Source organism: Tubulanus polymorphus, chromosome 2, assembly GCF_964204645.1.
Source record: "Tubulanus polymorphus chromosome 2, tnTubPoly1.2, whole genome shotgun sequence".
Taxonomy (NCBI): domain Eukaryota; kingdom Metazoa; phylum Nemertea; class Palaeonemertea; order Tubulaniformes; family Tubulanidae; genus Tubulanus; species Tubulanus polymorphus.
Window position 1 is genome coordinate 26,054,526 of NC_134026.1, and position 12,365 is coordinate 26,066,890.

At 37.4% G+C, this 12,365-nt stretch overlaps 3 protein-coding genes across 3 annotated transcripts; 1 reads left to right on the top strand and 2 right to left on the bottom strand.

The window, feature by feature from the left end:
- The first annotated feature begins 4 nt into the window (after positions 1-4).
- On the top strand, positions 5-2,234 carry LOC141899649 (metabotropic glutamate receptor-like). The gene is made up of 4 exons (XM_074786073.1): positions 5-93; positions 277-1,284; positions 1,380-1,637; positions 1,720-2,234. Exons 2-4 carry the CDS (start codon positions 321-323, stop codon positions 1,752-1,754), a joined length of 1,257 nt encoding a protein of 418 aa, XP_074642174.1. The 5' UTR covers positions 5-93; positions 277-320; the 3' UTR covers positions 1,755-2,234.
- Positions 2,235-3,157: 923 nt separating this feature from the next.
- On the bottom strand, positions 3,158-6,983 carry LOC141899213 (uncharacterized). The gene is made up of 5 exons (XM_074785384.1): positions 6,602-6,983; positions 5,755-5,924; positions 5,328-5,511; positions 5,022-5,227; positions 3,158-4,900 (listed from the first exon to the last, which is right to left on the bottom strand). The coding sequence occupies exons 1-5, from the start codon at positions 6,897-6,899 to the stop codon at positions 3,890-3,892; spliced, it is 1,869 nt and encodes a 622-aa protein (XP_074641485.1). The 5' UTR covers positions 6,900-6,983; the 3' UTR covers positions 3,158-3,889.
- A 398-nt stretch (positions 6,984-7,381) lies between these two features.
- On the bottom strand, positions 7,382-10,259 carry LOC141900360 (uncharacterized). The gene is made up of 9 exons (XM_074787218.1): positions 9,406-10,259; positions 9,202-9,333; positions 8,934-9,089; positions 8,731-8,838; positions 8,543-8,623; positions 8,339-8,473; positions 8,085-8,260; positions 7,879-7,969; positions 7,382-7,567 (listed from the first exon to the last, which is right to left on the bottom strand). Exons 1-9 carry the CDS (start codon positions 10,097-10,099, stop codon positions 7,491-7,493), a joined length of 1,650 nt encoding a protein of 549 aa, XP_074643319.1. The 5' UTR covers positions 10,100-10,259; the 3' UTR covers positions 7,382-7,490.
- Between the last annotated feature and the right edge of the window lie 2,106 nt (positions 10,260-12,365).

The window sequence follows — 12,365 nt, forward strand, 5'->3', positions numbered from 1 at the left end:
TGAACGATACTGGAATATGTCACTAGGGCTGGGCACATAATATGGCCGTCTAATAACATCAGTACGCTGGTAGGAAAATAGAGATATCTTATGGTAAATTCTGATATTTTTCAAACTTTTTAATTCATTATAAAACGCTAACAATTGTCTTTGGGCTCATTTGATTACTTTAAAGTTTCATAACTATCAAAGTTGAGCAACATAACTTCATTGGAAAGAATTTGTATTCATATGTCTGGTGATTGATGGATTCTTCAATGGAACCTTTATTTTCAGGTGATGTTGAGGGCAATTCTTATAACGACACGATAACGACAATTATGATGAATACATCAACCAACATCAGTGGACGAAATGGGCTTCCTGGTCTACGTGATAAGCAATGGGTTATACCTTTGATGGTGCTGGCTGGTTTGGGAATGTTAATTGTTCTCTTTTTCGAGATTTATATTCTTTCTAAAATGATTGGTACCAGATTGGTAAAGACTTTCCGTACATTATGGCTGGGTCAGGTTCTTCTTCTCGGGGTTTTCTTGTGTTATCTCGTGTGCTTCTTGTTTGTAGTCGAGCAAACCAAGGCGACATGTGGGATGCAAAGATTTGGGGTCGGGGTGAGTTACGCCCTTTGTTTTTCCGTGCTCATGGTTAAATTGATGATTGTGTTTAGCTCGCACAATATCGGTTATCTTCGGGGTGTCTACCAAGTCCTTATGCTGACTTTTGCTTGGGGTGTGCAGATTGTCATTGATTCTGAATGGCTCATTCTAAGCCCACCTGGTCTTAAAATGAACAACGGTGAAAATGTTTGCAACCACGAGTTCCTCGATCACATCAAGTCGTTCGTTTATGTCATGTTTCTGATATTTGTCTGCACGATTCTTGCTGTCAGAGCACATGGAATTATCACCAATCACAGGGAAGGCATATTCATCGGTTTGGCTGCAGGTTTCAGTATTCCTATTTGGATTGCTTGGACACTGGTCGGTTCTCTGAATGAAAGTATCGAGTTCAAAGATCCTTGTATGGCCTTCGGTTTACTTATTAACGCAACTTTGATTTTGTTCTGTATGTTCCTGCCGAAAGTTCGACAATTGAACACACTGGGAGTAGAAGCGATCTACATGGAAGATGACAATGAAAGAGAGGTTTACGGTAGCGTTATCTATGGCGCACCTGATAAGGCATCAGGGGTGTACTGGAACGGTGGAGTAATGAGCCATTATCCCGACTCGGTTCTTCGTTCAGATCCTGTCATCTTAAAATCACAGTCGGAATATATGCCGCGTTAGTATATTTCCTCCTAAGATTAAAACACCGAAAGCCTCCGTGTAAATTTGCAATGGTAGAAAAATTATGCTTATTTCAACCTTTTATTTTAGATATCATAAGCGGCAACATAGACGTTGACGCCTTGCACCTTAAGCACCCTGGAAGCGTGAAAAGTGCGCCTTTGTATGCCGGTGGTACTCTGCGTCGGTATGGACCCCCGGAATCAGCTTATGGGACCATTGGTAACGGTAGAGTGTTGAGAGTGACTGGTGATTTGACTGGAAAGGGTCCACTTGATACGAAAAAGGCTCAGTCCGAGATTGGTTATGCCGATGTTAAACCCAGGAGTCAGAGAGGAACATTGAGACGTATGTTTATAAATTGAGTTCATGATTCTATTCTGCAGAAAAAAAATTCATGGTTTTTACAGGATTTCTTTATTTGTTGTAGGTTCCGGTTCACTGACAGATCTTGGCGCACTTTGAGGAATCTTACAATTATAGTGTTAACGTGAGAGATTTGCTAATGTGTATATATACATACATTTACGTTGTTAACGTTTTCGCAATATCCTATTTTGAATTACCGAAGAATTCTTAGTGAATATTCACGCATATGCTACTTCGAGATGCTACTTCTAGGGTTATTCTATCATTAATTTACAATTCATGCGCGATCACTTGACCGAATTTGTATGAACCTTCTCTTCAATATTCTTAAATCCTTGGGGTCATATTTTCAAGATTTGTATATATGCATGTACCGTAGATCATATTTATCCCAATGAACATTTCATAAGTTAGTTTATACACGTATCAATACGTATGTATTAAAACAACCACATGTAAACGTGTCCATGAACCACTGGCTTTTTTGTGTCTATGGAATGTCAAAAAGTATCGTGACAAATTGATGTTTGTGAAGTAATTCATATCATTGATATTATCCTTAATTCAATAAATATGTGTATACTAAGATAATTCCGCTGTTTTGAATAATTTCATTGTTCATCAACCATATCTTTAGAAGGAATACAAACAATCGGTGCTGGTTATACCTCATCGATTTTTTTTAAGTATTTATAATCACAGGGGCTCGTAGTCGAAGTTTTGGGGGTGAATAGTAGCTAAGCTCAAAGTTATAAAAAGAATCTTTTTATACTACTTTTGTTACTTTTCACCCCCAAACTACAAAATACAAGCCCCTGTGATTATAAAAACCAAAAATTCATATAGACTAATCTTCATGAATTTTTGATTATACACATTCTCGGATTTAGACGCACCCAACTCGATACTCCGAGCTTGCCCATCCAATTCTGTCTTGCAGCTAGGTGTATATATCCGGATAAATGGGGCATAGGATCACATGTAAGTGGACAGTGAACGCAAGGTATGAACTCTAACGATTAGTCGAGTGGTGAAAATACAAGGTCCTATCCACACAGAATATCGGGGAGGGGATTCGTATGGATACATGTGATTATGGGATACGCAGATTCCTTAAACAACATGTGATATAGTTTGGTATCATCAGTACCAAACATTTAAAAAAACTATACGAATTTTTGTCAATACCATCATTATCCTTTCTGGTCATATAAATAGTCGAGGCATCCTCTACTAGACATTGCTATCCAGGTTCACCAAGAACCTTAGTGTTTGTTGTACCACAGATTAGTTACACTAGGATCGTAGAGCGACGGAGACCACAGTCCAGGCAGATTAGAAACACACTAGATAATAGGATGGTTATATCTACGAGCAATTATCTCAATATCGAGATAATTGCCGGTAGGTTATATCAAAGCTGTGGGCAGCTAGACTGTGAATGGCGCTTTGATTCAAGCCTGCATACCAGTATATGACTAAAGTGAATAAATTATCAATTCATCCATAGGCCAACATTTATTCATTTCATTGCATCTCAATTAAATACAGTATAGAGCAACATTCATAAATCAGGCATTGTTAAATAAATAATAATTACAGAATCCAGTAATATCCTATGGATTAAATATCAAATTGGAATTACTTTTTCGAGTAAGGCTGGAAACCAGCTGTATGATTTCAAAGGCGATTGATAATTCAACCCAAGTTAATAACTAGCACACTAATTTAATGGTATCAATTGCATGAATTGAGAGTTTATCGACAACTATGAAAAGGATACTGTAAAAATATTTCAAAAATTACCGCTAAAATAATTCTATAATTCAGTTTTAAAAACATTTACCAATAAAAATCATGTCAGCCATTCAAAGACATCAAATATTTTCCGGGTGAAGTAAAACTAATAAGATTTTTACAATTTTTAAAACGTAGTATGAGCCGACAAAGGTCAAGGCTATAATCATAACGCAGCAATGAGAAGAACTAATCTGAAGTCGGCGTATAAAAACTTTTAACATTTCCTACAATTGTTTCTTAAGAATAATACACTGTACATAAATTATATAAATACATTTCATATCATTCAAACATATGTACATACATAACACATTGCATTCATACCATTACGTAATAAAAATATACACGTCATGCACAAAATAATATCAATTGTATAATGATTGGACCGCTGATTGCACCGATATTATAAACGCAATGTACGTACAATCCTCTCAAACGACTCGAGTACGTTTCCTGCGAGTTTCGGTCGGCTCATCGCCGTGTTTTCGTTTTAAAGCAGTAAACTGACGGTTGACGCCGGGATTACTACTACGAGTACGAGTACGCGCTGGACTCGAGTTCTGATTTTCGTTCTTCTCGGCGCTTCTCGGTCGTAAACGCATATGTCCGCCGTTGCGCGCCGTGCTTATCGGCGTCGACAATTTATTCTTGTGGCTGTTCGTACGTGTCGCGCGAACCCGTTTCGTCGCGGTATTCAATCGTTCGGATTTACGCCTCAGATTACCGGCGGCGTCGCTGATGCCGGTGACCTGGTCATCGTTCTCCGGTTCATCAGTCGTTCGTGAACGCGACTGGCACGATTTATTTACCGACGACGGCGAATCGGCCGATTTGATTTGATTGTGAATCACCTTGGAATTTAAACTCAAATTTGATTTACTACCATTCGACGCTCGTAGAGACCGTCCGCAGTCTACGTTATTTGAGGTATCAGCACATGCTGCACTCGCCGATATATTCCCGCCATCGGCGACAATCGCGGAGTTCACAATTTCCGGGCTGGATTTTGGCGACAGTTTCGGATGTACACAACTCTGTCTGGTAAGCGATGCGGGTTTAGAAGGCGAGGGTACGCTATTATTGTTCGCATTACCGTCTAATATAGGTGTGTTCAGAGTAGAAGGAATATCACGTTTAACAGTACACGACACGCCCGGCTGTTCGCTAGCCTTAAACTTGACGGTTGACGCTATCGCCGGGGCACTAGTCTTACGTTTGCTGTCGAGAACGCCATCTGCTACTCTTTTACCCTTTTCTCTCAGTAGCTTCATGTTAATCATTCGCTGAGCAAACAAACATTCACTTCGTCGCGGTCCATATGGGTCCAAAAGTACGACTACTGCGGTAGTGTTGTCCGCACGTAAATTTCTCGATTGCCAGCGTAGAATCGCTGTATCTACTATTCGAGCGGATGGATTTATCCAGTAGTTCACGCCAACCGTCTGAAAAAAGACAAATTACACTGTAGTATGATGCAAGTATCAAATTCATGAAATAGAAAACACACAAAATGGGTTTAGCTTTTGGATGTTTAAGTAAGAATCATTTCGATGAAATACTTACGGGATCATTGAGGATTCTGTCTTCAATCTTTTCTTCGACGTTTTGTACGATTGTAACAGCTTCAAATGGCGACATTACGTTCCACAGACCATCGCTACCAAAAACGAGGCATTTATGAATTGCTGGATCGAGATGATGAACGGACACATCTGGTACTGGGGATACAGCAAATTCTCCATTAGCAAAATTATAACTCCACAAGTCACCTGCAAAGGGAAAGAAATCAATTTTACAACATGGGCTCAATCATGTAATTTCCAGCAATTACAAAGATGATTCTATAGCCCTATAGAATAGAAGATTTACCTAATGATCGGGCTACGGCTAGAAATGGAACCTCTTCAAGCTGAGTGCTACGCCGAACTGGCCCTTTGTGGCCGGCTATTGGTCTATTCCACACAACACGTTGAACGCCTGTCTTTCCTTCAACCACCTTTCCACCCATCGCCTCAATACGTGTTTTTTCTTCTGGGCTTTCAGGTTTGTGGTCCTTTAAATTGAATTAGATTGTATTACAATACATGATTTGTTGGTTATTGATTTAGGATTAGATTTTGATACTTAAACTTGACATTGACACTACTACTACTATCACTATTATCTCAAGATTTCACAAGTACCAGGTGATACCCAAATGATCACCTGTTTAGTCTATGGGTGTAGAATAAAATTTCACACGAACCTACATTTTACTACATTTCTTAAATCTTATTCCATGACGTATTCTACTTACAGTGGTCAGCTGCCATGCTTTGAACGGTTTACTTCCTTCATCTTGCATGCCGAGGACAATAGCTGAATCTCCAACATGACCAACGTACAATTTGCTGTTACGAATAATTCCAATACTACATGTTGTCCCAGCAGTGCTTCGTTTACCCGATCCATTCTTTGGCCATTTGTCTGTCATTATGAAATTTTAATAATTATTTCATCTGATAAAGGCAAAAATAGCATTTCAAGTCACTTTTCACGTATGGCTAGTAAGGTTGAGGGTTTGGGTCACCACCTATTTTCTCAGTAACAGCTGAATATAGTCTATCGACTGCCTTAACTCTTCACAATCGCACAGGTCTGTTGCTCTTAAAACATTTAGGCCTATTTAACCTAGCCAGGCCTACAGTAAACCTTGCCTTACTCAGACATTGCCAACTTAGACTTTTGACACTTGCAAACGTATTTTCCCATAGGCCTACTTAACTCCAAGGCACTGCTTACCTTGGAGTTGGACCAATTTAGCCAGTCCCAGTTTATTGAGTTTAACTGTAGGCCTGTTGATTTAAGAGAAAAGTCACAGTTGTAATTGATGGGTTAGTGGGGCCAAGGCCAAGGGTAGCCAAAACGCAATACCCTTGGCTTCTTGTTCTGGAAATCATCAAAATAATTCTTCCATTTCTTAGTCAGCCCATAGGCTTATGGGACAGTGTGCCCCTTTGAAAACTCTTAACAAATTGCAGCCACGTGGATTCCCTAAGATTACTACAGTTCAAGTGTTTACAAACAAAACGTAGCGCGCGCAATGAATGAGGCGGAGTCCAGACATGGCGCTGCTCGTTCAAAATTCAAATGCACACACTTACCGACTTCCTTCCACATCAGTTCATGGGTTCTGACGAAACCGATCTTAATCGCTTCTAAAACCTGTTTATCGTCCGACGACCAAAATATATCTTGGTTTATAATCTGCTGAACGAGGTGTTTCTTAGCAAATTCAGCCGCTTCTCGCCCGCCATGACCGTCGAATACTCCAATAAACACTAACTCGGTGTCGCCGTCAGCAGATTCCACAAAATGTACTGAATACACGTCTTCCATATATTTGCGACCGCCTTGGCAGAGTTTATAAGATACTCTGAGATTCAATCCTACTCCTGACATCGTCAATAGGTTCTCCTTATCTTTAGATTAAAAACAAATCAATGTTAAAACGACTTCATCTCTTTCCCTCCCGACCACAACGTTTATTTCAATGTGTTGAGACAAGTCGAACTACGCGCTCTGTGATTGGTTCCTTTCGTAAGGGGCAAAGTTCACCTTTCCATATATGGGACGCGCGGCTGACGTCACGTCTCAGCAAATCAATAATACTGTAATATGCTGTATGCCTGCACGTAAAAATGCACGTGTCCATCGTATTATTTGTTTACATCCAGAAAGAAATGGAAAACCCATGCCGTAGTAAAGCAAAACGACAAGCGAGGTTTCAAAATTGCACAATTGCGCCAATTGATTTTATTGCAGATGTAACGTATAATTTTTCAAAGGAGTACATTGTACATTGAAACGTGCAATATTCAGTAACGCAAAATCACTGTAAAAACAAACTATACACAGCCTATAATAATAGGTTAATCAATGTTATCATATAAATATATTTTATTTACAAAACTAAACTACATGTACTACAAAAAAGCATTTAATAATTAATAGCCTTCATTTGTATTTCTTCCACCTTATGCAGCATTGACTCTAGTCATCTCGGAACATTTGAAAGAAAACCAAATGGGCCTCTGTTCTTCTCATATTCTTTATGTTGTAAACATTTCCTATCAAATTTAATAAGAAATTGAACATTTCAATAGCAGAATGTAGCTGGTCATTCTAACGAAAAAAACTTATTTTCCTTCTTATCTTAATGTAAACAACACACACCCCTTAAAATAAAGAATCATATCATTGAGGCCATATTTAGACATTCAATATAACCGAAACCGCTTAGAGGAAAAATCAGAGATCAAATTTTCAAATTTTTCTGGGGGAGGGAGGGCCCATCCAGTTCATTTCTAACCAAAAAGAAAACCAACCCACATTCTTTGGCTATGGGTCTGTCATCATTGGTTGATATCAAGTGAATTACCTTGAGGAACAAAGAACATATCGCCTTCTTCAATTATTGACGTAGATTCATGAATAGTCACTGCAACTTTTCCTTTCATGACATAATAAGACTGAAAATAAAAATCCCCTCAATATATTATTTGCCCAAGTAGAAAATAAATTGGAAAAAGTAAGAATTAACAGAAGGTAAGGATATAATGATAAAATAAATGTAAACATGCCTACCATTGCTAAATCCATAACTCGTTGCAGTCCTTTCTCACAAAGAGGTCTCAGTATTATTTGACCCATTGCAAAGGACTTTTGATAAATCGGTTTAGTGATAATCAAAGCATCGTCATCTTTCTTCTCATTTCCACTCGGGCCAACATAGTAATACTGATCTTTAACTTTCAAACATTCTAAAGAAATAATAAAATAAGTCTACCATCTACCAGTAGGTATGCCATACGAATGGATGAACATGTATCAAAACTTACCAATGGCAACAAGATTTCCATTTGTTGGGTCAATACATTCTACGTGACCGTCATTATCAATAAAATTTGTATCTGGTGGCAAACCAACATGAGTAGACAAACGCCTAGTCGGATCCTTCTTTTTACGCATCATCGCTGTAAAGAAATTCAATCATAAAATCTATTGTAGATATGAAAATGTGCGGCATATGTATAGTTTATTACCATATCTTTTTATTTTAGACATCTTCTTGCTTCGAAGAGGAGATGCATATGAAGGGCGTGAGATACCTACAATCCCAGAACCTTAAAAACAATAAAGAAATTTCCATTATCACATTCATCTTATAATACAATGAAAAATGAGATCAGAAATTTCAACAGAAATAGATTAATGATGTACAGACGCTTACCTTTTCGCGGATTTTCGTATTCAATTCTTTCACATTTATAATATGCTAATGGTTTTACACGTACTCGGCGTGACCTCCTCAATCCTACAGGGGGTGTACTTGGCCATACTGAAAATGAATTAAATACCAGTATCTCATCCAAGTAGTTTATATAGACTCACACAAAATGGGGGAATTATATGCCTGATAATAACATTGCATACCTATTCTATTCTCTGCTTTGTCTTTTTCTTGGTATTGCGGCAATTTTGGGGTGTCAGATACTGTAACGTTGTAGATATGCAATGGACTGCTTGTGGAGTATCTCGGAGTTGTAGAACCACTCTTCAAAATGCTTTTTTTTGGTGAAGGTCTTACATCTGTTAGGAAAGGTTACAAAGTATTTAAGATTAAGGTCAGAATAGCAATCAAAAACCAAAATAACTGCAATACAGAAGAGATTTCACTGGCACTATTTCTAGTATACTTTACCATGTGGAGTCGCAAATGAAGTCGCCGACAAACGCTTTTGTGATAAGGAACTTTTCTTTTTTCTATTTAAATTTGATTTTCCCTTGACCTGACGCAGAAATCTTGATACAGGCGTTTTCTTGATTTCGCCAACTGAAGATATAATTTATGAAGATCATGAAGAAGTTAATTCAATCACAAAAGAAAACTTGAACAGAAACTAACCTGCTGGCTGTATATCAACATATTCATCATCTGAATGGTTATCCGTAGTAATGTAATCATCTTCAATAATACCATTGTTATCTTCTTCAGTTTTTTCATTCAACTCAGAGATTGGTTTATGACTTTCATTCGAGTAATCCTCATGAGAATCCCTAGACCTTTTTGAAGGTGACTTTGTTGAAATGACATTGGACGTTTTCATATTTACTCCATTTCTTTTTCTTCCTTTCAGGGATTTGGTAGGCGATTTATCTTCTTCGGATAATTTCTTCAAAGATGTACTTTTCTTAGGGCGTTTTGTTGGTGACACTTCACTATCATTGTCTGCACCATGTGATCTTCTCAACTGCCTTGTCGAAGCCGATGACTTTTCTAGCGAACTTTGTTGTTTTGATTTTGACTTATTATGATTATTTTTTTCACTTAATGAATCCCTGCTCAATCGTCCTGTTCTATTCTTATCTGTGTAACTTTTCAATTTAGAAATTCTGTTTACTCTGGGAGACAGTGAATCAGGTGGTACATCAACGTAGTAATCTTCATCATTGTCACTTTCCATAGCTCCATCATCATTAACATTTGAAGCTTTCTCTGTAATTCCTTGCGAAGATTTTGGTTTATTCCTCGATGGAGAACCATTGTCATCATTATCATCAGTAAAAACATCATCTATGACATCATTATCCTTCTCCATAACTGAATGTTTTTTTCCAGGTGACTTACCGGTACCATTTGATTTACTCAAATTTAAAGATTTGACATTTCTCTTGCGAGTTTTATTGACAACTACATCAACTTCTTCTTGATTTTGTGGAGAACCATTATCATCAGTAAAAACATCATCTATGACATCATTATCCTTCTCCATAACTGAATGTTTTTTTCCAGGTGACTTATCGGTACCATTTGATTTACTCAAATTTAAAGATTTGACATTTCTCTTGCGAGTTTTATTGACAACTACATCAACTTCTTCATTTTGTGATTTTTTAGAAGACCGCGTACTCCTGGTAGTTCTTTGCTTGTCATTTACTTCTGGCTTATCTGATTTACGTTTAGTTGCTGATGCTCTCACTCTTCTACCAACAGTTGACTGTTTTTTTATCATTTCTGTTTCATCTCTAAGTTTTTCATGCATCTCCTTGGTTTTTTTTGTTTCAGCTCTAACAAGAACCTCAATCATGCTGTCAGAATCTGGTGAATACAGCCTTTTCTTACCATTTGATCTCACCATAGAGAGCTTCTTATTTTCTCTGGATTTATTTATGAGAGTTTCCTGACTACTGTTTACAACACTTTGTTCATCAGACTCTTGTTGGTCGCCCTGCTGTAGTCCAGTTTGATCTGTATATTCTAAATCATCCGCTAAATTTTCTGAGCTTTCAGATTCATCTTGACCATCAAACAAGGCAGCAGATTTATTCTTGTTACTATGGGAAGTTGGAGTTGGAACTCTCTGTGGAGTGAATTTCGATCGATTTGAAGGAGTGAAAACCTTATTGCCTTGGTTTTTTTTTTCTGAATTTTTAGCAACATTAGTTTTTGTAGAAGCGTTTCTTCTTTTCTTGGGTAGTTCACACTTCGAATCATCATTGCTATCTGAGGCAATGGCATCATCTTTGTTAGCAACACTTGCATCATCTTCATCAGATGCATCATTAATGTGTATCGGTGCCACACTTGGCCTTGATATATGATCTGGGGATCCACCACCACCATCATCATTACAGTCTAATTGCTGAATCATACTAAGACGTGATTTACGATGATTCATCTTATCTTTAGTCGGAGTACTATTATTACCTCTTTGCACATTCTCACTACTTTCAAAGCTTTGGTCATTGCCACTTTTTTCAAATGCATCTTTAGTTTGCTTTCTTTTAGATTTACTTAGAGAAGTGTTAACATTATCAGAGGCGATTTCTATCAATGGAGAGTTTGCTAATCTGTTTGATTTTCTAGGAGAATTGATCTGAGCTGGAGTATCCTTTGGTATCGGTGATGTTGCAACTCTGTCTGCATCTGGTACATTATCTCGAATACTAGCTAAGTTTTCCGTAGTATTTAGATTTTCATTCCTACAAAATCACAATCAGATAAGCAATAGCAATAGCTTTAATGACATATCAATTACATCAAATTTTTTTCAATCAAAAATTCTGACATACGTTATCATCAATTCCTGATCAGCTGGAAGAGAACCACGAGCTTCAGAAAATCGTAACCTAAAACGAAACAAAATATCAATGAGCATAAAAATACATCATAAACATTGATTTCCCAACAAATCTACCTACTTTTTCTTTGTATGAAAACTGTAAAGAGCAGTTGTGTTATGAGTGTTGTCGTTTTTAGTCAAAGATCCCGATACATTGTTTCCATCTACATTAATATTTGATTGAACTTGGTCAACCGACTTAAAACTGTTTGAAATATAAGACACAAAATATCTCTCAGACCCATACAATATGTGAAATAAATACACGTATCGGGGTATTTTATTGGAACATACTTATCATTTTCTTTGCCAATTATTTCATGATCAGGTGCTCTTGGCGTTGGTCGAATCAATTCTTTAGATCTAGTTTTTTCATTACTTGTTGAAACCCCAGTGCTTGGAGCAGAAGAGAAAGAAGACATTTCGTGCATGGAACGAAAATTCTGGAAAAAGAATGGAAATTCTATTAATCCTGTAGCTGATAACTGTAAACTGTTAGGGAGATAGAGTCTCAGTAACTCATCACTCAAACGAACACAAAACGAAGATTGTCTTCACCTTAGCTTTGATACTATTTGAAGCTCTTGTACTCTCTAAATCTGTAAGGGTCAATTCTGACTCATCGCCATCTGAAAGTTAAATATATATATTCGGTTAATTTGTAATGAGAAGAGTAAGATGAATGATATGTGAATTATAAATCCCTCACCTGAATCAGAGAAAAAATCATCAAAGTTCTCAC

Coding starts and splice junctions, on each gene's coding strand:
- LOC141899649 (XM_074786073.1), top strand. CDS start 321: ATGATGAATACATCAACCAACATCAGTGGACGAAATGGGCTTCCTGGT. Junction 1,285..1,379: donor ACAGTCGGAATATATGCCGC/GTTAGTATATTT, acceptor CTTTTATTTTAG/ATATCATAAGCGGCAACATA. Junction 1,638..1,719: donor TCAGAGAGGAACATTGAGAC/GTATGTTTATAA, acceptor TATTTGTTGTAG/GTTCCGGTTCACTGACAGAT.
- LOC141899213 (XM_074785384.1), bottom strand. CDS start 6,899: ATGTCAGGAGTAGGATTGAATCTCAGAGTATCTTATAAACTCTGCCAA. Junction 5,925..6,601: donor ACTGATGTGGAAGGAAGTCG/GTAAGTGTGTGC, acceptor TCATAATGACAG/ACAAATGGCCAAAGAATGGA. Junction 4,901..5,021: donor ACAGAATCCTCAATGATCCC/GTAAGTATTTCA, acceptor GTCTTTTTTCAG/ACGGTTGGCGTGAACTACTG.
- LOC141900360 (XM_074787218.1), bottom strand. CDS start 10,099: ATGGAGAAGGATAATGATGTCATAGATGATGTTTTTACTGATGATAAT. Junction 8,839..8,933: donor CAAAGCAGAGAATAGAATAG/GTATGCAATGTT, acceptor ATTCATTTTCAG/TATGGCCAAGTACACCCCCT. Junction 7,568..7,878: donor TATGTTCTTTGTTCCTCAAG/GTAATTCACTTG, acceptor TAAATTTGATAG/GAAATGTTTACAACATAAAG.